The 22,548-nt window shown below is 44.5% G+C and overlaps 1 protein-coding gene across 2 annotated transcripts in view; it reads left to right on the forward strand.

The window, feature by feature from the left end:
* The window catches only part of MYH9 (myosin heavy chain 9), a 94,712-nt gene that overhangs the window by 32,338 nt on the left and 39,826 nt on the right, over positions 1–22,548 (forward strand). The window contains exons 4-10 of one of the 2 annotated variants that reach the window (XM_044986405.1): positions 8,383–8,410; positions 9,283–9,376; positions 16,373–16,465; positions 17,225–17,288; positions 17,969–18,067; positions 19,842–19,985; positions 21,967–22,062. In XM_044986405.1, the coding sequence (XP_044842340.1) occupies positions 8,383–8,410; positions 9,283–9,376; positions 16,373–16,465; positions 17,225–17,288; positions 17,969–18,067; positions 19,842–19,985; positions 21,967–22,062 (618 nt within the window). Of the gene's footprint in view, positions 1–8,382; positions 8,411–9,282; positions 9,377–14,236; positions 14,282–16,372; positions 16,466–17,224; positions 17,289–17,968; positions 18,068–19,841; positions 19,986–21,966; positions 22,063–22,548 lie in introns of those variants that run through there. The other variant, XM_044986412.1, reaches the window with a different exon arrangement.

The raw sequence follows: 22,548 nt of genomic DNA on the forward strand, positions 1-22,548 counted from the left end.
ATCTCCATAGATTAGCCCCCAGTGATTCTTAAATAGCCAGTTTACTGCTGGTAGTCACTTGGGAGCTAGCCAATCTAAGGGCTAAAGGGAATGGAACCTCTAAGGGTACATCTGCACTGCACAAAAACCCAAACCCATGGCAAAGTATTAGAGCCTGGGCCAACTGACTCAGGCTTGTGCTATGGGGCTAAAAATAGCAATGTAAATGTTCCCGCTCAGGCTCTGAGAGCCATCCCTTTCTCTGGGTCTCTGAGCCCAAATGGGAACATCTACATTGCTCTTCTCTCTCCTCTCCCCCTCCCCCCCCCGCCAGTGTGAACAAGAGTCAGTTGATGCTCACTGCCACAGAGGTATGTTCTTCAGTGTAAATGTATCCTGAAGTACTGAAGCTTTGGATACAAATAAAATATTATTTTAAGGGGAGAAATGCCCCTAGATATTCTAAACTGCACTAGGACAACTTTAGGTTCTAGAAGTATATGTAACCTCAAGATTCTATAGGGAGTCTTACCAGAGCTGTGCAGAAGCTCCCTTTTTAAAGAGGACACTGTTGCATGTGGTTCACTAAGAGGCACAAAGTAGGTGGGAAAAATAGCCTGTCAAAGTGGATTGGAGGAGAGCTAAACTGATCAAGTAATGTCACTCTCTCAAACTCTAGAAGTGCCACATGTAATGTAAGTAAAAGAAAACACTGTGATGGCCCCTCCATGGATTTGAATAAATCTATGATTAATTGAATCACAAGTGTTTAAACTCAATATTAACACCCTTATCCCTCTCTGGGAAGGGAGATTGAGGCTCTTCACAGAGGCCCTTCCCCAGTTGCTACATTTCATAGGAAATACCAAGTCCCCTTGATCTGATACTATAGAACTTGAGCATGAATTATTTAGTTTATAACTCTCAGATGTTTACATATTTCCTAAGTTTGAGTAAACAGGACACTTCTGGTTTTGCTTAGTTTGACTGGACTGACTGAACCAGCATTTCATCTTTTTTGTGTCAGACTTATACGTGCTGGACTGTCTGCTCTGTCCTGTATGTCCCTGGATCCTTAATGCTTGGCAACTGCTATGCAGTAAATATCTGAACTGATTCTCCACCAGCTACATAGCCGTTCAGTTGCTAGAGGTGGCAGCAGAACTGTGGTGTTGGTGTTACAGCATGGAAGGGTCCAGTTAAATTCTCACTAAAAGGGAAGGAAAACTACCAGTGATTTCTTTAGCAATTTGTGCAGGGCTCCACAATAATCCAAAGCAAGAGGCACTGTTAAGTTTTAGTTGTTTGTCATACAGAATGTTTTTCTTTTCAGTGATGTCTACACTTGAATTGGGTGATAAGGTTAATGTCGCTTTTGATTTCCATAGTTTAATTTTTTTATAGATGTTTGTCTTCTCTGATTGCACTCGGTAATCTTAATTAACTTGCAAGTATGTTTTTGCTTTGAAACACCATTTCTGTTAGAGCAAAGAACATAGAAAATCCTTTACTCATTTGGTTTGTGCTGCTTCTCTCACACCTTCTGGTTGGTTCTTATAAACCAAAGCTGAAGGGTTTTAGCCAGTTTGTGGCACTCTAGCCCAGACTGTCAGCCCCTATGCTGAATACTGTATTGGCACCATGAGCACAGGAGCATGCATACTAGTTTTTTTTTTTCCTTTCAGAACTCACCAAACGTTTGTGTAACCTAAAATTGCAGGTAGACTTATTTTCCAATTTTGCTGTTTCCAAATTCAGACATGGAATGCTGGAGGAGGGGATCTGGGATCTGGTCCAAGAATGACTTGGGAAATAACCTTGGATGTTTGTTTCCGTCAATAGATGGAAAAACTTGTGTATATTTAACTTTTTCATGCAAATCTTTCAGCTTCAGATAGCATGAAGCTGAGACTTCACTTCAGCTGATTCTCTCCTCGTCCATTCCTAGAAGTTCTGTTACTATCCTTGTCCAAGGTCACCTTCATATTAATTCTGGTTTTGGATCTTGGATTTCGACTCTGTCTACACTAACAGTTTACTTCCAAATTTCTTCCCAGTTGGAGTGCTAAGAGAGACTGTCTGCTGGCTTTTTAACCACGGTGCTTCTAACCCTGCTTGCAGCATGTCTAGATGGCATGCATGTTCAAATATCAGTGGTCAGTCTGTGCTGGCATTCCCTGCAATGGATTAATTAATCATAATTTATTCAAATCCATGAAGGGGCCACTACAGTATTTTCTTTGACTGACATTACATGTGGCACTTCTAGAGTTAAGAGAGTGACATTACTTGATCAGTTTAGCTCTCCTCCAATCTAGTTTGACTGGCTATTTTTCCCACCCTCTTTGTGAACCACATGCAATGGTGTCCTCTTTTAAAAAGGAAGCTTCTGCACAGCTCTGGTAAGACTCTATAGAATCTAAAGAGGTTACATATATGTCTAGAACCTAAAATTGTCCTAGTGCAGTTTAGAATATCTCGGGGCATTCCTCCCTTTAAGATAAAAATTTTATTACACCTCTACCCCGTTATAACGTTACCCGATATAACATGAATTTGGGTATAATGCAGTAAAGCAGCGCTTCGTGGGGCGGGGCTGCACACTCCGGTGGATCAAAGCAAGTTCGCTATAACGCAGTTTCACCTATAATGTGGTAAGATTTTTTTGGCTCCCGAGGACAGCGTTATATCGGGGTAGAGGTGTATTTGTATCCGAAGCTTCAGTACTTCAGGGTACATTTACACTGCAAAATACACCTCTGTGGCAGTGAGCATCAACTGACTCCTTGTGGGGAGAAACTTGAATTAAAATGCAAGTGTTGATAAGGCCACTGGGTAGAGCCCTTAAGGAGCCTGCTTTGTGTGTGAGGCAAAGGCTGTAATAACTTTACATAGTAAAGTCAGGTGTGTGTGAAGAGGATGCAGGACTGAAATGCTTCATGGATAAAGCTTTTTCATTTAAGGCTAAATCAGTCCAGCTCTCTCTCTTCGGCTCGAGCCTCTCTTTTGGTCAGCCAGTCAGTTGCTTAAATTGGACTGCATGTACTAGCAGCAGTGTCAGAGGAGCATTTAGTAACTGAAACCAAGAGGACTAGGCATTTTCTCTGGCCTCTCTCCTGCCAGACATTATGTTCAGTGGTTAGGAGGTGGGCGGTACCATCTAGCAATGGTTAAGCTTTTTGCCTTAATGAGTCAGCTATAGGCCGGGGATTGCAAGCCAAGCCTTTGCCTTTCAGATACACTTCCTCTTAGCTGGAAAGATGATGTCACCATTGTGTGAAAGCTATATTACTTCTCCTTTTATGGAGATGTACAGGCTCAAAATCGGAGTTGCTCATGCAGAGGAAGTGGGTGATAAAGGCCTTTTAGGATGTTCTGTAACTAAGATGCTTAGCGCAAACTGAATGTTTTGTTCTAGCCTTCTAATTTCTCTTCCTCCCCACTCCCAAATCCTCCAAAACAAAGCCACCTGAGCTGGGGTTGTAGCCACTTGCCCATTGTACTAGCATATGCAAAAACAGTTCCAGAACTCGTACAGTCCATTTGCTATCTCACAGTATAATGTTACATAGATGATTTTTACATACATCTCTTGTAAAAATCAAGTCAAAAGTTATTTTTGTGCAAATGCTTTCAGATCCTGGAACCAACCTAAATGCACTCTATCTGGGGACTACAGAGGTTAAGAATGGTTTAGTTTTTTGCATAGGCAAAAAAAAGTATGTAATATGCAGTTACAGAGTATTACTGTACACCTTGAATTTAAAGGCTGAATTACTTTCTGGATCCTTGAGATTACTTTTTGTTTGCAAGTACTCTGATACTGTGGTAATAACTAAATAAAGCTTAGATAGAAATATTTCTTTGCCAGCTGGTCTGTAGTACAGAATTGTTGCTGCAATTAGACTAATGGTTTACTTATTAAATATGTAATTCAGAGGAGTGACTCTGTCTGAAAAGCAGATTGTTTTCAATTACTTTTTTTTGATTGTCCTATAGTAAACAATTGAAGTTGTGGTACCTAGTATGAGTAACTTGCATGTGCCACCAGTTTTGGAGATGTGGGAGGTGGGCCTCTAAGAAAATGGGTCCCTCTAGTTCTGGCAACTGAAGTTTGACTTTGGCCATGGTTATGCAAGAAAGATCCGAGGGTTGTATGGAATATGTAACATCCTGGAATTTAGAGTAAGTGCCTCTTAAAGTGGAACAACTTCTAAGCAGAGCTGCTTGTGTGGCAGTTTAACAACTCTTTGGTCTTCTGCTAGGATCCTACTTCCTGTGGCTCAGCACAGCATTTGAGTAGTCTGTCTGTACACAATTAGAAGAATTCCAGCTATCCCAGTGATGGCTGTTTTGCAGTGCTGGGAAAGAATTTCTCCTTAGATTCCAAACTGGAATGTTTCCTTTTATGGTAGTGTCTGCATATAGCTGTGACTTGCCTGCACTCGCAGGTACATTCCTGATGGCTTAAAGGGGAGGTGACTCACAGCTGCAGCTGGTCATGGGGAAAGCAAATGGGAGGGGGTAACATAGTGCTGAAAGGGTCCACCTTTATTGTCTAGGGCTTTTCCTGTATGTTCACCAATTGGTATGTCTAATTCTGTAGTAAGGTGTGAAAAGGAGAAACTCATCTTCCATAGGTGGATGGTAAGTAATTAACTAGACTGTTGCTGTGTCACCACCTTCCTCCCTCATATGAGATTCTAAAACATTCTTCTAGACCAGTGGTTTTCAAGCTTCAATGCACTGCAACCCCTTTCTGACAACAAAAATTACTACATGACCCAGGGGGAGGAGGGAGAGCCTGAGCCCCACCGCCCCGAGCTAAAGCACTCAGGCTTCGGCTTCAGCCCCGGGTCCCAGTGAGTCTAATGCTGGTCTTGGCAACCCCATTAAAATGTGATCATGACCCACTTTGGGGTCCTGACCCACAGTCTGAGAACCGCTGCTCTAGATAAAGTGTCTGCCAGGGCATTTGATTTGTGTATGTTTGATTCTAGTGTCCATCATCTCTGTTCTGTTTGACATCTGGCATATGTGGCTGTTTGCCAGTGTTTTATCATGAAAGATAGGGAAGTTACCTTTTTGTCTCAAACGTGCTTCCTACATGAGCCCCCGAGTACCCAAATGAGTGTGTAAGCTTTTCCAGCAGGTGAGCTGCTCATCACTTAGTCAAGTTTTCAAAAGGCTGTAGCTACATATGAATGTGCTGCAAAACCAGCCAGGTGTCTGCCTTACTGAATACAACACCTGGGGCTATGTGCAGATGAATCATTAGTTATTCCCCAATGCACCCTCCAAGTGCCCAGTCATGCAGAATCCTGGCGTGCGCCTTGGTGATCCGTTGACCGACTGGAGACCTTAATGGGTGTGGCCTTCTGAACTGCTTAGAAGTCTGTCCTTATACCTGTCATTCAGCTGTGGATTTCTTAAAGAACTGCATTGAACATATCTTAAGTCTTCAGTGACTGAAAAGTCTGCCACTTCATTATAGGTAGTTATACCTATAGTTAAGGTTGCCAGATGCTTAATTTTAAGGCACTATTTTCTTTTTTTATGACGTAAGCCATTTAGGCAGAGACTTTCCATGCCCAGTGTCTGCCTTGCACTAAATATTTTTGGCAAGTTTCAGTAAAATGGTTCAGTCACTTCTGAGGACAAGATCAGGGGAAGTACATTTTTTGACTGGTTTAAAAAATAAAAAACCCACAAACCTCTTGCAACAGTTTCATTAAGAAGCCCTACCACTTCCATGTTTTAAAGCAGGGACCTGAAATTTGCCTGGGGTGATTGTCCTGGTATCTGATGTACCTTTTTGCCTTTTGGGTGAATTTTTACAGGAAAGGGCTAGATTCTTGGGTGTATAACCAGGAGTAAGAAAGTGATGGTTGGTTGGTTTGTTTTTTAAACCTCTGTGTATGGCATTGGTGAAACGGGTACTGGAATACTGACCAGCGGGCTGGTGTCAAAATTTTTAAAAGGATATTGAAAAACTGGAGAGGGTGCAGTAAAGAGCCACAAAATATTTGAGGGCTGGAGAAAATGCCTTACAGTGACACTTAGAATGCAATCCGTTTATCTTGCAAAAAGAAAATTGAGAGATGACTTGATTACCGTGTACAAGGGGAGAAAATACCTAAAATACTAGGTACTGCAGAGCACTTTAGTTTGCTTGAGAAAGGCATAACAAAAACAAATGGCTGGAAGCTGAAGCCAGACAAATAAGAAATAGAGGCACAAATTTAACAGGTTGTTTAAGCACTGGAACATATATCAGGGGAATTTGTGGATTCTCCATTTCTTGATGTCTTCAAATCAAGACTGGATGTCTGTCTTGAAGTTCTCGCCAAAAAGTTATTGGGCTAAATATATGGGTAACAAGGTGGAGGGATAGCTCAGTGGTTTGAGCATTGGCCTGCTAAACCCAAGGTTGTGAGTTCAATCCTTGAGGGGGGCCATTTAGGGAACTGGGGTAAAAAATCTGTCTGGGGATTGGCCCTGCTTTGAGCAGGGGGTTGGACTAGATGACCTCCTGAGGGTCCCTCCCAACCCTGATATTCTATTCTGTTCTATGAAACAGAATGGCCTGTATTACAAAGGTCAGACTAGAGCTAATAATCTGTTCTGCTCTTAACCTCTATGAACTTGGATTAATTCAGAGCATCTGAAAATCTCCACACATCATGCTCGGAGACTGGATTGGCAGCTAAATTCTTGAAGATTGAATCTGCACAGAGCATACTGCATCCTCATAGCTCCCGTGTGAAGCCAGACTTTACAGAAGCAGTAATGCTGTCCCCACAGTAACTGAGCATCTTCCATTCCTGGGCTAGGACTCTCCCTGCAATTGCTACTCCTGGCACTGGGCTCCAACTGAGCATGGAAACTCTGTCCTGTGCCTTCTCCCCCTACTGATGCCCAGCCAGCATGGAGGAGGAAGCTACCTGAATTAGGAACAGGGGAGGGGAAAGTGATTAAATACTAGGGTAGTAGAGGGGGGGGCAAGTATAGAAGCTGGGGGGAGAGGGAGCAGGGTGGGTGGAGGTAGGAATGGGGATGGGGGGAGGATAATAGTAGGAAGTGGATATGGGGATAGGAATGGTAGGAACCATGTAAGGGGAGGATAGGACTGGTAGGGATGCAGGGGGAACCTTGAATAGGAGCCAGGGAAGGAAGGTAGAAACTAGGGTTGGGGGAGAGGAAAGGGAAGAGGTTGGGACATAGGGGTGTTTATGAAGATATATTCACTAATGGTTTTTAAAAATCTAAGATGTTATGACAGCACCATAGTAAAGCCTAAACACTAATAGTTGGGTTTGGATTGTGTGCAGTAAATAATACATGCGGCCACATACTGAAATGTTAAATAGTTATCCATTCAGTGAGCACCATCCATTCTGCACTGAATGAGGCAGAAAGGGTGTGGGTGGGTGTGTGAGGGAGAGGGAGGATGGTATTTGTTCATGTAATTGAATACTCACAGTGCATATACGCAAAGGATCTAAATTTGGGTTTATGGTCGACCTTAATTCTGGTACTTCCTGTATTTGACCTTGCAACCTTAATGTTCTTTTAATGTGGTGGGTTTTTGTGTGTAGTAGTACAGTGCCTCAGTCCTGAACTTGTCACATAAGAAATGGCTAAAGCAAAAACCTTGAGCCACTTCTTTTTTCACTCTAGCATACCTATCTCAGCTAAAGCTGTAGTCAATGCTTTGGCCTCCCTTGCTTTAAAGGACAGGTCAACATCCGCAATAGCCTTGTGGCAGGGTTTGAGTTGCATGGCGTATTCTGCATTTGGTAGCAAATAGTTCAGGATGCACAGGAACAAATTGGGGAGGGGCGGGGAGGAGGAGTTTCTATTCACACCCTGGAAAAAGCAAAACAACAATTACCTTGTTTTGTGCCGAACTACAGATACATCTGGACAGGTGAAACTAAAATGATGATGGTGCTACCTTTAGGACTTAGCATAAGAATGGCCATACTGGGTCAGACCAAAGGTCCATCTAGCCTGGTATCCTGTCTACCACCAGTGGCCAATGCCAGGTGCCTCAGAGGGAGTGAACCCAACAGGCAATGATCAAGTGAACTCTCTCCTGCCATCCATCTCCACCCTCTGACAAACAGAGGCTAGGGACACCATTCCTTACCCATCCTGGCTAATATCCATTAATGGACTTAACCTCCATGAATTTATCCAGTTCTCTTCGGGAGAGGGGAGGAACTATACCAAGGTTTAGAGGTGACTAGTCATTCTTCTGAAGACACTTGCATGAGGGTGCTTAGTGGCTTCTGCTCTCCATGTTTTGGGGAGTGCCAGCATACTCTCTGAACTTAATAGCTTTTGTGGTGTAGGCAGAAGTGAGTTTTGGCCTGTCTGATCCTGTTTCTTTTATTTCAGATCGAGAGGATCAGTCCATTCTGTGCACGTGAGTATTTACATTCTTCAGCTTGTCTTGCTGTCAGCTCTTGTTAAAATCCTGCTGGAGGGCTTAATTGGGGGTTTACTGGAGTCAGTATGTCACATGATACTGTAGAGGCTAGGGAACATTTGCCTATTTAAATCCTCCTATTAGCATCCCTTCCCTGCCCACATCTCCCCTCTTTCTGCACAATGATTGTCTCTGGCATGAAGGAGCAGGAAATAGGTGATCTTAAGGTGACGCCCTAGTGGAGATGTTACTTTATTGATGCTTGGAAAGGACTCTGGAAGACCTGGGGTAGCAGTGGTGTATATACAGTCAACAATGCAACTAGGAAGGCAATAGCCATGTGCTCTCATTCATGCTATCTAGGTTGAGGTTGTAGGGAATAATGAGGCTACTCAACATTGCGGTTTCGTCTTCCGAGCCTAAAAGTAAGACTGATCCCCCAAACCCTGTTAAGTTCTGCTTCTGAAGGAGTTAACTACAGATCTTTTGCTTAAGGGAATTCCTTTTAAGGAATTCACTTAATTGCCTTTGTGTCGTCCTCCTCCCCCTCCCCTCTCCCCATATTATTCCTCAACCACTTGCATGTGAAGGCTGCCAAGTGACTGGAAAGCAAAATTTCCTCTCTCCCCCCTCCCCCCCCCCGTCACGAGAAACTGGCTGAGCAATAGGACTAGAGCACGGTACTGGTTGCTCTACTGTTCACTTAATGTGTTCAGGTTCTCTGTTAGGGCAAATATCTCAAATCAATGTTTAATAGCAAGAATGCAACTAAAAGCACTGTGGTCAGCTGAAAAGCATATTGGGTTTAAAAATGTGAATGCATTTCCCCCATCATCTTCTTGAATGAATCCCAGGCTTTGTCTTTGCAGAGGTGAATCGGGAGCTGGTAAGACAGAGAACACCAAGAAGGTCATTCAATATTTGGCTCATGTTGCTTCCTCGCACAAGAGTAAAAAAGACCAGGTAAGTGCCTGTGTTTACTACAAGGATGCTGCACTGTCATGCTGAGCACCTACAAGCCATGGTACGCTAGGAGATACCTTGGTTAATACTGGCTGAATAAACACTAGGTACCAACTTGGGCATAGGGGAGTCACGAGACAACGAACTATAAAGCTACATGCAAAATTGTCATGGCTCCAAACACCCCACAAGTCAGGGGCCATTATTCTCCCCTATAATTCCATTGACTTCAGTGAAGATACACCAGTTTTTCAGTGTGTCTTGGTTTCATAGGTGGGTGTATTTAGGGGCACAGTTTACAAGCCATCACATATTAGTCTTCTGACTCGCTCATATAATGATTTGTGACCAGTCCAAGCAACTTAAGTGATCCTGGAGATGTGGTCTCCTTTATTCTGCTCCTCTGTATCTTGGGACTGGTTATGAAGTCTGTTCTATAAGCACAGTCTCCAATTTGGAGAGGTTCATAGATATGAGCTGAAGACTTGACTGAAACTATAACAGAATTTTTAAATGGGTGAAAAGTATCTAAATACATTAGAACAAGGGTCTTTTTAGTTGTCTCACTTATATTTTTTTCCCCTCCCTCTCCCCTTGATGGATTATGACCGAACTCATCAGTTGTGTCCTCTTAGGTGAGCTGCACGTTTACTGCACGTTCTGCACCAGGAATGCATTTTGTCCCTTTGTGTGATTTGAGCACCTTTTCACTTCACATCAGTGTCACTTTCTGCAGCTAGAACAGTCCCATAGACAACTCACAGTTCTGTTTTTGTCATGCACAGTAACCTTTTGTAAGATGCTGTCAATTAGAGATTGCAGATGTGTCCAGTTCACTCATCTAGTCTGCACTCAAGGTCTCGCTTGTAGAACTTCCCAAGTACACTCTTGAGAAACTATTCCTGTATAGTGAACTAACCAAGGGGAGTTGAACTGAACCTGGCTTTCCTAGAACTGCATATAGAGCCTCCGGTGTGCATGGTGTTCCTAACCAGTTGGAGTTGACTGGCTGTCTAGCCTTCCACCACAGCAAGTTAGCTATGAGTGCAGTTGCTGGGAAAGGTCAGGAAGCTGCTGCCCTGAGTGTACTGGATGTTCCAACACAATGAGCTTGTTAGCCAGAGTTGCACACATGGGAAATGCAGTTAACTTCTGAGCTTTATAACGAAACCCAGATGCCAAGCGCATCTTCGATATCTCTATGTAAAAACCTCCTCTTAGTAACTTAACAATAGCCATGCTCTGCGTGTGTGTGTATAGGGTACATGAAAAGGATACTCTCTGCATGCAGGTGTGTGTATGTATGTGTAAGCACACCGTTCTAATGAGTGGTTTCTGGAATCAAAACAAAAACCTAGCCTTCCATGTGCCAGACGCTGAGATCTACAAAACCTTTTGACATGGGCTGTCAGTAGCTGTATTTAGAAACAATTTTGTTTTTATATTTTTTCTTGGCATGTGTGTGTTTTGGGGGGAAGGATCATGGGATGGGGAGTTAAGCATTCTTCTGCTGCTTATTCTCAAGTGGAACTTCAGTCATCTAAGCAGACGAAGGATCTGGTTACAGTATAAACCAGCCTTTAGCTGGGCTTAACCCATGACTTTTCTCTGAGTTCAAGCTCCATTTAGAAGGTTCTCTTAAGGAATCCTGCAGCTCATTTTGTAACTCTGGTAGCTCCATGTTTACCAGCCTTACCAATGAGGATTAGAACTATTCAGGATCCTTAATGTTAGATGGTAATGAGCCGTCTCTGCTGCCTGGCTGACCTTCACGCTCCCTAGGCCTGGCTCTGGATTCCAACTCAGGTTAGCTACAGATTAGTATAGTAACTTTGAGACATCTGTTCACCTGTCACAGGGCTGGGCAAACTTTTTGGCCTGAGGGCCACATCTGGGTATGGAAATTGTATGGCAGGCCATGAATACTCATGAAATTGGGGTTGGGGTGCAGGAGGGGGTGAGGGCTTTGGCTGAGGGGGAAGGGGGCTCTAGGATGGGGCCACAAATGCAGAGTTCAGGGTGCGGGAGGGGACAGGGAGTACAGGCTTTGGGGTGGGGCTGGGGATGAGGGGCTTGGGGTACAGGAGGGTGCTCCAGGCTGGAGTTGAGAGTTTTGGAGGGGATCAGGGTTGGGGCAGGGGGTTGGGGCATGGGAGGGGCTCAGGGATGCAGGCTCCAGGCAGCACTTGCCTGAAGCAGTGGCATGTGTCTCCTCCGGCTCCTGTATGGCCAGGTGCCTCTGCTGGGGCCTCCCCTGCAGGTCCCATTGGCCGCAGTTCCCAGCCAATGGGAGCTGCTGGGTTGGTGCTTGTGCTGGGGGCAGTACGCGGAGCCCCCTGGCTGCCCCTAAACGTAAGAGATGGGGGGGGGTGCTGCTGCTTCCGGGAGCCGTGTGGTGTGGCGGCACGCGCGTGCTGAGTGGCCCCCCGACCCCACTTCCTGGCTGGTGCGCCAGAGCAGGACAAGCCCCAGACTCTACTCCCCAGCGGGAGCTCGAGGGCTGGATTAAATTGACTGGTGGGCTGGATGTGGCCCGCGGGCTGTAGTTTGCCCACCCCTGACCTATCACTACCCAAGGGAACAAGTCTGCAAACTGCTTGTGCTAACCCCCAAGGCCACTAGATTAAGCCCCGCTGCTGGCACCATTAGATTGAGGATGGAGCATGAATCTTGGTCTCCTGCATTAGCAGTGTAATACAGTATGGTGTTACATTTGGTAGCCTAGAGCCTTTTGCATTTCTGGTCTCTTGATCAAGAGATTAAATTTACAACTCAAGTCTCTGCTTTTTCCTACTTTTTCAAACAAAAACAGGTTTTCTAAAGCCCTTCCCTCAGCTGCAGTGTGGGGTGGGGAGGGACACCCCTTCCACTGATTTCTATCGACTTGCAAGGATTCTAAAGCAATGATTAATGTTTTAGGTGATTTTTTTTTTCCCCCCAACATAATTCACTGCATTTATAGTGGTAAGTACTACTAGGCAAGGTGAGGCTGCATTTAGGGCATAGAGCATTCCATTAAAATATCTGTTTTCACTTAATCAAATTGTGTATTGGGGAATGGGGCAAGTGAGTTGTGGTTGAAGCTTTCCATGTTTGCTGTCTACCTCACTTCACCTGTCTCGAATCATAGAGTACTATTTTCAAAGCTAAAATTATAACTTTTTGCGATCAGAAATGCAAATGCCATGTTGCAACTCTGGAAGTTTTTATCATGAGTGATGTGGTGCCTGGTGCTGTTTTCTTAAAGCTTCAGCTGCTGGAATTGTTTCTTTTCCTATTTTTAAAGGAAGTTTGTAGCTCTCATGGTTGTAGAGAAAAGCTTGCAATCGTGAACCGTAAAGGCTCAAAAACCAGAAAGAAAATAAAAAGAAACCAAAACTTATTTTTTAAATTGAATGATTAAGTTAATCTCCTGATCTTTAGAGGCTTGCCTCATGATTTTTATTTTTAAACATGGGACTGGCAAGGTTCCTATTTTTGGCATATGGCTCCTCCTTTGGAAAGAATCTCTTAGACGTTGGGAGTATATGAGGAGGAATTCTGAGTTTTCAGTGGGCATCAAAGAGGTTGGTATGAAACTGATATGAAATCACGGAGAGAGGGGGGGTGCTAATGGCCCAGCTGCACATTGCCACTGTGGGCTAGCAAGCAGACCTAGAAGCTGGTACTGCAACAGTTTGCACAGGAGGGAGGGGGATGTTGTATCCATCTCAAATGCATACAGAATCTTTTTAAAAACTGTTTAAAAATCGGCTTAGGACCTGCAACTACAGGTACAGAAAGGTTGGCAGTGTCTTAATTACAGGATCTCAGCAGTTAGCGCTGAATTCTGCGAATTGTAAGGTTTCGTAGCTTAAAGTTTTTCCTATTGGAAAGATAGTCCTCAGTATGCTGCTGCTGCTTCTACCTGGCTAATGGGCCATGCAAAAACAGTCTTCAGTTAAACAATGACCTGAAACCCTACATGGGCTACTTAAATACCAACATCAAAAGCACACTTTTTTTTTCTACTTAAAACTAACACTAAGGCAATGTTCAGGTTACATATTCATACATCAGTGAGGAAAGGAGCTAATGCTTTCATGGTAACATCAACCTTTTAATCAGATGCAGCATTATAGTAGCATACTGAGAACTTGCTTCTGCAAAAGATTTGGTATTCCTGCTGCACTGCAACATTCTACCAAGCTGGTTCCCATGATTGGTCTCCGATTTGCTTAACTTTAGCCTTTCCCTATTCCTCTCACCCCATGCCCCTCCCCCACCCCCAGTCCCCACTTACCACTGTGACCTGCTTACAGGCAGCTGACATGCTACATGCCTACTACTATTGTGGGTCTCCTTACCCGCTAGATCCCGCTATCCTGGCCCTCCCCTTCTCCTTGCTTCTGACTCCACCAACTTCCATGTGTCGCTAATTGCACCCTTCATTCTTGAGGTTAAAAAACATGAAGGAATTAAATTGCCCACAATGCACATGTTGCTGTGAGACTCTTAACTGTCACTTTCCAGTTCTTGTGCAGCTAAACTTGGCCTTGCCAGTTTGATTTTTTTTAGCTGAATAATTAAATCCATTTAATACCAAAGTCTAACTGCTGTTTTCTTCTAAATAGTCTTTTGATCTTTACCCATGGTCCTGCAGTGAGGTTGTAATGTTGAATTTGTGACATCACTCATTTCCATAGTAACAGATTGCAGTCACAAACAGGATTAGGACTTCACTGCAGGATCACTGGACAGGATGGAAACTGTTGGAGAGTAGGCGTGGGTGTTGCAGCTCACACGTGTTTCAGAATAGCAGGAGAAATGCAAAATTACTGACAGACTTTTTATAGCAAGTTTTGAGGTTTTCTTAGCACAGCCAAGTGTGACCTTATGGCAGGGGTCGGCAACCTTTCAGAAGTGGTGTGCCAAGTCTTCATTTATTCACTCTAATTTAAGGTTTTGCGTGCCAGTAATACATTTTAACGTTTTTAGATGGTCTCTTTCTAGAAGTCTATAATATATAACTAAACTAATACAAACTATTGTTGTATGTAAAGTAAATAAGGTTTTTAAAATGTTTAAGAAGCTTCTTTTAAAATTTAAAATAAAATGCAGAGCCCCCAGACCGGTGGCCAGGACCCAGGCAGTGTGAGTGCCACTGAAAATCAGCTCGCGTGCCGCAGGTTGCCTACCCCTGCCTTATGGGATGGATGGCTGCTGTCCCAGCCTATTCCTTCCTGTAACTAAACATCTTATGTGCACTTGTGACAAAGTGAATAAAAACTTAGTTGTGGCTGTCTCTTCTGTGTGTAACTGCAGACTAATAGAAATGGTTGACTCTGTACTTCAGGCTTGTAAAGGAGAGTTGTGACCTGAACGCAGCAGTAAGGAGTAGAAATGCCAGGGTTCTAATTCCAGGTTTTAACCTTGGGCAAGTCACTTCATATCTCTGCCTAATTTTTACCATCATTAATGGGTATATTTATTTTACCCACCTCTAGAGGCAACATGAGGATTGACTAATGTTTATAAATGCACTTTGAGAATGAAAGGAGCTGTAAAAGTACTTTGTCATGTAAACACACCCTCTGCAATCTAATTTCTGGGATCAGCATTCATGGGCAAAAATGTTGGGCTCTGTTTCTATGCATCAGGAAGTCCTGAAGGCTTACTGTCCACTACTACAAGGAGAAACCTTAACCCAGTTGTCAATTTCAGTATGTGGGATGGAGTGTTTTTTGCATATGGCTAATTTTGAAATACATGGGACTCGCTACTTCCAGCACAGAGAAGGGACAGTCAGTTCAAGTAACCACCTACAGACTTCTGGAAAATGTGTATATGCTCCAGAGATTGAGCACTTAGTAGGGACAGCAATTCTGGCTGGTCTCTCCACCCTGGAACTCTGTTGCCTATGGGGAGGAGGAGTGTGTGGAAGTGGAAGACAGCGGATAAAACAGTTTGACTCAAATACCAGTGGTTGCCTTTTGTTGCATCCCCACAGAAGAAGCTTTTGCTGGTCTGTGTAGAGATGAGAGCCTCAGTCAAGCAAAGATTATTCTCCCTAAACCCCACTGTGACGCAGTAGGGAGCGGGGTGGGTTGACCTGGGAACGTCCATTTAGTTTTACTGGAACTGTCTGCATGGGGGATGGGAGAGCAGGGGATGACTTTAGGTGAGGGATGGTACCTGAGCCAGGAAGGGAGGTGGGGCGAGCTGACACCTTTGCCTGGGAAACTGGACAAAGGGAGAGGGGGAGAGAGCTTGCTGGAGGGGTTTTTGGTTTCAGTTTTGGGCTGTCTGGGAAAAGGCAGGAACACCAAGTCTGGGGTCTTGCCCCCCAGATCCTTGCCCCCCAGAAGGACCTGGCCGAGGGGTCCTGGTTGTACCTACAAGCCCCTGCTTGGGACTGTTCCTGTCGTCTAATAAACCTTCTGTTTTACTGGCTGGCTAAGAGTCACGGTAAATCGCAGGAAGTGAGGGGTGCAGGGCCCTGACTCCCCCACACTCTGACACCCACAAACTGATTTGTGTTCTGATCTTCTATTGCTGATGAGCTCATCCTGTGCAGAATCCAGGGCTCCCTCCCAACTGAATGCCAGGTTTGTTTTATTCTTCCGCCTGGGAGGCAGGATGCTGCTGGGATGTGGATGTGACCTGGGTGAAGAACATTCCTTTCTCATTGCCCCCAGAAAGCCTGGGGGATGTGCCTTAGGCAAGAAGCTTACAGGACTGCCTACTGGTAACTGAAATCCAGCACCAGAAGAGGGAAGTATTGCACTGATGCTGACTGGTTGGGGAAGAGAAAATATTTCTTCATACTGAAATGAACTCAGTCTTGCCAAAAGAAGAATCAGTGGCACCCTAAAATGTTTGTTTAGGGGAATATTGCCAAAAATCTAATGTGGCTTCTCTACATAGATGCTAAGCTGATGTGAGATGAAACCTGGACCCTCTAGGCTAAGGTGTTAAAAGCTGCTGTCTTCATCTGCCTTTTGGTTTTCTGTCTAGGGAGAGCTTGAGAGGCAGTTGCTTCAGGCTAACCCTATCCTGGAGGCTTTTGGAAATGCCAAGACAGTGAAGAATGACAACTCCTCAAGATTTGTGAGTATTGTTGTCCTGCATGAGTTCTGGTGTCCCAAGTGTTCCAGAGGGGAGAAGCCACTAGTTGAATGAGTTGTGGGAGTCTTGCTTTCCTTTTGTGCCTGATCTGAAGTCCTGGGATGTTCTTTTCTGTAACTTGTTTCTCTTGAGTGAAACTGGGACACAGTTTTCACTTGTCACTGGATTATCCACAAAGGACTGATGGGATTGAAGATGGAATGCAAGATGTTGAACCTTTCCCAGGGCTCCCTGTGCCATTGTTTCAGTCTATCAAATTCATTTTTCTCCCAAGGAGAGATTAGTGACCCATATTGCATTAATTCTGGGGGGCACTAGAAAGCTTCTAAGGGATGGGGAAGCTACACTTGAAACCAAGTTGAAGTGTAAATGGTTGAAGAGTGGTTGAGCTGTGGTGGTGGTCAATCTAGAATGCTGTGTCTATTTATGGCACCTGGAACTGAGGTGGAGAGGATCCACTTCAGAATGAAACTTAACATGTTTCCTGATGCCAAGGCAATCTGAAACCATGTAGTTTGATGGACCTTTTTCTCTCATAGGAGTAATTTATGGTGTCAAGGATGTTAAATCGCTCCATAATCAGGGAGTGTTGTGAGCTGGCTGGGCTTGTGGTCTGTTTAAAACTTGTCTTAGCTGGTCATTGTTATTTGGAGCTGAAAGACCTATTTGGGTCCTCTACCATTTTGCTCTAGCTGTGATAGCATAAGATAACACTAATATTTCTGCTAATCTCTTTCTCAGGGCAAGTTCATCAGAATCAACTTTGATGTCAATGGCTACATTGTGGGAGCCAATATTGAGACTTGTATCCTTTGCACGGAACCACTTAATAGAAATAATTTACAGGGTGTGAGGAATGGGAACATGCATATCTATCTACCTATATACAGCCAAATAGTCTCTTCCACCTCAACAGCAATGAAGTCAGAAGGATCCCTAGACTTAGGCTAGAGAGATCCCTGTTAAGATCTCTAGTTTTGTCTGCAAGTGAAAAAGGAATCTCTATTTAAATGGTACAGCATTTCAGAACCTATGTTGGGGTTATATCAAGAATCCCTTCTGGATGAAATAATTTTAATGTTATGGGATAGAAGTGGCATTTTAAGCTGTGACATGCTGAGTAGACTTGGGATTCCATGACCCTTTCATGTTTTATCCAGGGTAAATGAGGAATGTGGCAAATGTCTTTCCTCCCTTTTATTCACAACTCAGTCTTGCATCCTGGTCCTACGCTTAGAATGAGGATTATCTCACGAGTCCAGAAGCGCATCTTAAACTTAATCAGCCACTGAGGTTGTTGAAGGGTGGGTTGCTGTCGGCCTATGGCACTACTCAAAGCTTTGAAAGGTCAATGCAGAGCACTAAACTGCCTGTCACGCCAACCAACTTGAAGGGCACTGACACCAAATAGAAACTCTTTCCTCAGATGAGAGTGGAATGGAAAGTTACTCGTTAGTCTCTCTGCTGTTCCTTTACTCTATAAAGATCTCTTGGAGAAATCACGTGCAATCCGTCAAGCCAAAGACGAGCGAACCTTCCATATCTTCTACTACCTATTGTCTGGGGCAGGGGAGCACCTGAAGAGTGAGTACCTTGTGCTGTAACTAGGGTCCCATTCCCCTAACTGCCAAATGGTTCCAAATACTTGCAGTCTAGGCCCTATTATTTCCCCTCTTCTAAAGACTGGAACTGCCTCCCACTGTTTGCTGACCAGGACCTCTCCTTTCAACCATCTCCTTAACTCTTTCCCTTCCTGCATTGATACCCCTGCCAATGATGTCTCCACACCCTTCCTTATCTGAACTATTGTCTCGTCCCATGTTTAGTCTTGTCTAATACAGTGCAAGTTCTTCAGGGCAGGAACGATCTTATTGTAAACTTGGCAATTTAACAAAATACAGAATAACATTTGGCACCTATGTAGCACTAGGTGTGCCTGTGCTCTGTTAGGGTAATAATTCAAGATCTCAATCTAAGATTCCGGTTAAGTAAGCAGTTTAAACTCGGGCCTGCCACTGCTGTGGGAGAGGGCAGACAGACTGGAGAGGTGGGGGGCAGGGAGAAAACTCACTTCATAACCATTTGCAGAGCATTAATGGCAGAACATACTGTTCCTAGAGCTGCGTGGTGACCTCCATAATTGATTTGAAACAAACAGGATACCTGAAACTGAACAGAGTTGCAGGGCAGTCTCTGCTTCTAATGGAAGTAGGATCCAAGAACCACTGTGGCTGGTTTGGCAGTGTGCCAGGGGGATGGGATGGAGGAAAGAAAAAATAGTCTGGGCAGAAGAGCGTTCTGATCTGTAACTACAGAAATGCTGCTACAAGAAAAACATAAGATAACTGATCTAAACATAAACCCTGGTTCACCCACCAAGACTGTTTTTCACTTGCTGGGGACAGGAAAAGAACTAAGGGACAGATCTTCAAAGGTAATCAGGCGCCTAACCTGCTTAGGTGCTTTTTTGAAAATCTCACTAGGTGCCTATATGCATCTTTACGCTCCTGAATATATCTGAAAATCTGAACCCTGAGTCTTTAGTGCAGAGGTCCCCAAAGTATGAGGCGTGCCCCCCCAAAGGGGCATGGAGGAACATTTGGTGGGGGGTGCAGTGGGGCCCAGGCCAGCCCCGTCCCCCACGGGGGTGGGGAGGGAATGCCATCCAGCCCCTCCTTGCCCCCACTATGCTCCGGTCCTGCACCTGGCTCCCAGTCCTGCACCTGGACCCATCCCCAACCTCAGCACAGCTCTGCTCCCGGACCAGCGCTGGCCCCAGCCATTAGCTGTGGCTACATTCCTGGGCCGAGGCTGGGGGCAAGGCCCCTAGCTGCCGGCCCCCACCACAGCCCGGCTGCGGCTCCGCTTCCACCCCAGCCTTGCCCCCTGGCCACAGCTCCCTTCCCAGCCCCAGACTCACCCCCAGCTCTGGCTCCAGCCTCAGCCCCTTACCCCTGTCTGTGGCCCTGTCCCCCCAAGCCGCGGCCCAGTGGCAGGAGGGGCATGCACAGGGGTAAGGGGGGCATGACCTGCTAAAGTTTGGGGATTGCTGCTTTAGTGAAAGAAGCCAGAAAAACAAAAGCTGTCTTGTCTTTGTCTCTGCTGGGTATTGTTGACTTCCATGCTGATGGTTTGGCGGGGGTCGGGGGGAGATGGTTGGAAGTGTTTTTAAAGAAGCTGGAACTGGCAAATCAAGACTTCTGGTGGTTATAACTGACTTTCTTAGAAGCTTGTACAAAGGAGGTAATTCGTTTTGGTAGATCTGGGAAAGCATACATTCTCAACTGCCTAAAAGAATGCTAGCTTGTTACCTATAATGAAGGCTACAATAATTCCTTGTCTTTTCCTCCCCCTTAAGCTGATCTGCTGTTGGAGCCTTACAACAAGTACAGATTCCTTTCAAATGGTCATGTTACGATCCCGGGTCAGCAAGACAAGGATATGTTTCAGGAGACCCTGGAGGCAATGAAAATCATGAGCATCCCAGATGATGAGCAGATAGGTATGGATCCTATGAAGGGCTTGGAAATGCATGGGACAGGATTAAAAAGAATGGAACAGTCTGGTCGTATTCAAAGCACATGAGGGGACGGCAGTCTCTAGTATACCAATTACACAAATCAATTAGTGGTATCTGAGAAGCAAGTTGGCTGGTGGTGGTATGGGAGTGGCCCATCTAAAAATTCACCAGCACAGCTTCAGCTAATGCAGAATGCAGCAGGTCACTGTGCACAAACTGCCATGTTCCAGGTTTGTTCCCAATCTGTTGGAGTGCTATACATAGTGCTTACCTGTAAAGTCCTCATTCGGTTCTCACATGGGTGCCTTTCATGGTGTTATCTCTAGAATTTCCTCTACTCTGCAGTCTGCCAGAGGCAAGACTTGGCCTTCTATGGGATGTATTGCAAGACATTTGTTCACACTAGATTTCTCAACTTGGGCCCATAGCCATAGGGGTATCTACTCCACCAATGGTTGGAGTCGCTTAGTTGTGAACAGTGGCACAAAGCAATGTACCTCTCTCCAGCTTACTGCACAGCTTGCTAACCAGAAAGTAATATTGTCCAACATCTAGATACCATAGTGATAGGCTTTTCTAAGGCACCTTTTTCCTCCATCTACTTTCTAAGAGTGGCCAAAACTCAGTTATTTTGTCTTCTCTCTAGTGTCAAAAGTCTCAATTTAGTATCCTTTGTTCATCTCAGGGTATGTCTACACTAGCCACCGGATCGGCAGGTAGTCATCGATCTATTGGGGATCGATTTATCACGTTTAGTGTAGATGCAATAAAATCGATCCCCAATTGCTCTGCCGTCAACTCCGAAACTCCACCACGGCGAGAAGTGGAAGCGGAGTTGACAGGGGCTGCCTCCTCACGGCGAGGTAAATCGACCTAAGATACGCTGAGTTGCGTATCTTAGGTCGACCCCTCCCCCCCGGTGTAGACTTAGCCTCTGACTAAGTCCTCCTCCAGTTCCTGAATCAGTCAATGCGTAGGTGAAAAGACACCTCTGCATTGAGGTCTAGTTAGGGATTTGGCAACCTAATGTATGGCCAAAGAGACCTGATGTCCACTTTTTAAATTATGCTGTAGGGCACATCTTTACTGGCAAATGGAAGTGGTTCCAATAGCTCATTTGCAGAGATGCATGGAATGCCATTTCCTCTCTGTTCAGGGTGTGAAAGACGTTAAATGTTCTTTTAGGCTTATGAGAAACATACATATGGCAGCTGGTTGAACAGTACATTTATTTGGTTTGAATGCAAAGTCTTTTTAGATGAGACAATATAAAAAATAAGCTTTCAGTTTGAGTGCCAGGTCTCCAGATTCAGTGAGTGCATGTGTGCTGCTTTCCTGCCAGTCCTGAAATAATATCTGTGGAGGCTTTGTTCACTGTGGACATGTGGGCCAGAGATCCTGTAAACTAGCTAGTGCTATAGTAGATAGAAGGGGAGACCACTTGAAGAGGAAGTAGAATAATAATAATAATAGCTAACTATTTAGTACCACTAACAAACTTGCTGTTCAGTGAGACTTGAGATGAAGATGGCATCAGATCAACACTTTTTTTAATATTCAGGATTAAAAATTCTCCCTCTCTGTTCTAGCATCTGATGCTGGTTCTTGAAAGGGCTAAAGCGGGTGCTTCGGTATGTTGTCCACAGTGGTACAGGTACTTCAGTGGACATCCTGATACCTGCAGTCTGCTATGCTACGTATGTTCCAACAAATGGAGACCTTATAGCACTTGTGCCAGGGAGGTGAAAGTGTGCTGGATGAAAAGAACAAAGATCTGCCCAACCTTAACTGGCTCACACCCTAATACTGGCGTGGCCTTTTCAATGATTACTGTTACACAATGGAAATTTTCATCCTCTTAATCTGATGCCTGAGGTGAACAGGAACAAAGTCAGTGCATGCTGCTCATACCTTCTTTACATGTATTGCTAATGTGCAATTTTAATTCTTTGCTCTATAAAAGGTCTGCTGAGAGTGATCTCGGGCGTTCTTCAGCTTGGCAACATAGCCTTCAAGAAAGAGCGCAACACAGACCAAGCCTCTATGCCAGACAATACAGGTAACCAATCCCACAAAAACAACCAATACTTCTCTCTACAAGAGCTTCTTATCACATATGCAGGGGATAAGGGATCATATTTTATAAAGTTCTCTGCTTTCCAAAGCAGCCGAAGTTCTTTAACAAAACATAAATGTACAAATCATTTTATTCAGTGCTGAACTGCAGCCACCTTTGGGCAGGAATGTGGCAATGTTGTGGTGTTGGACCAGAAGTGAACATGGTAACTAGTTGAAACTGTTATACTATTGCCATGTGACCTGAATGTGTTCAGCTGTGGTCAGATGTATGAGAACACCTATAAAATCTATTCTCAGCCTAGATCATGCGCCTTGCTCAAAGGATTTAAGGAAATAAACCTTCAGTAGTCTGTTTCAGTTAAAATCCTGCTTGATAAGGCTTGAGTGGGCAGATCGGTGATGGGTAAATGATACATTTACCTTAGCTACAGTGTTCTCTCCTAAATAGGTGTAATTAGCATGCTGT

The sequence above is a fragment of the Mauremys mutica genome, chromosome 1 (genome assembly GCF_020497125.1).
Source record: "Mauremys mutica isolate MM-2020 ecotype Southern chromosome 1, ASM2049712v1, whole genome shotgun sequence".
Classification (NCBI taxonomy): Eukaryota; Metazoa; Chordata; order Testudines; family Geoemydidae; genus Mauremys; species Mauremys mutica.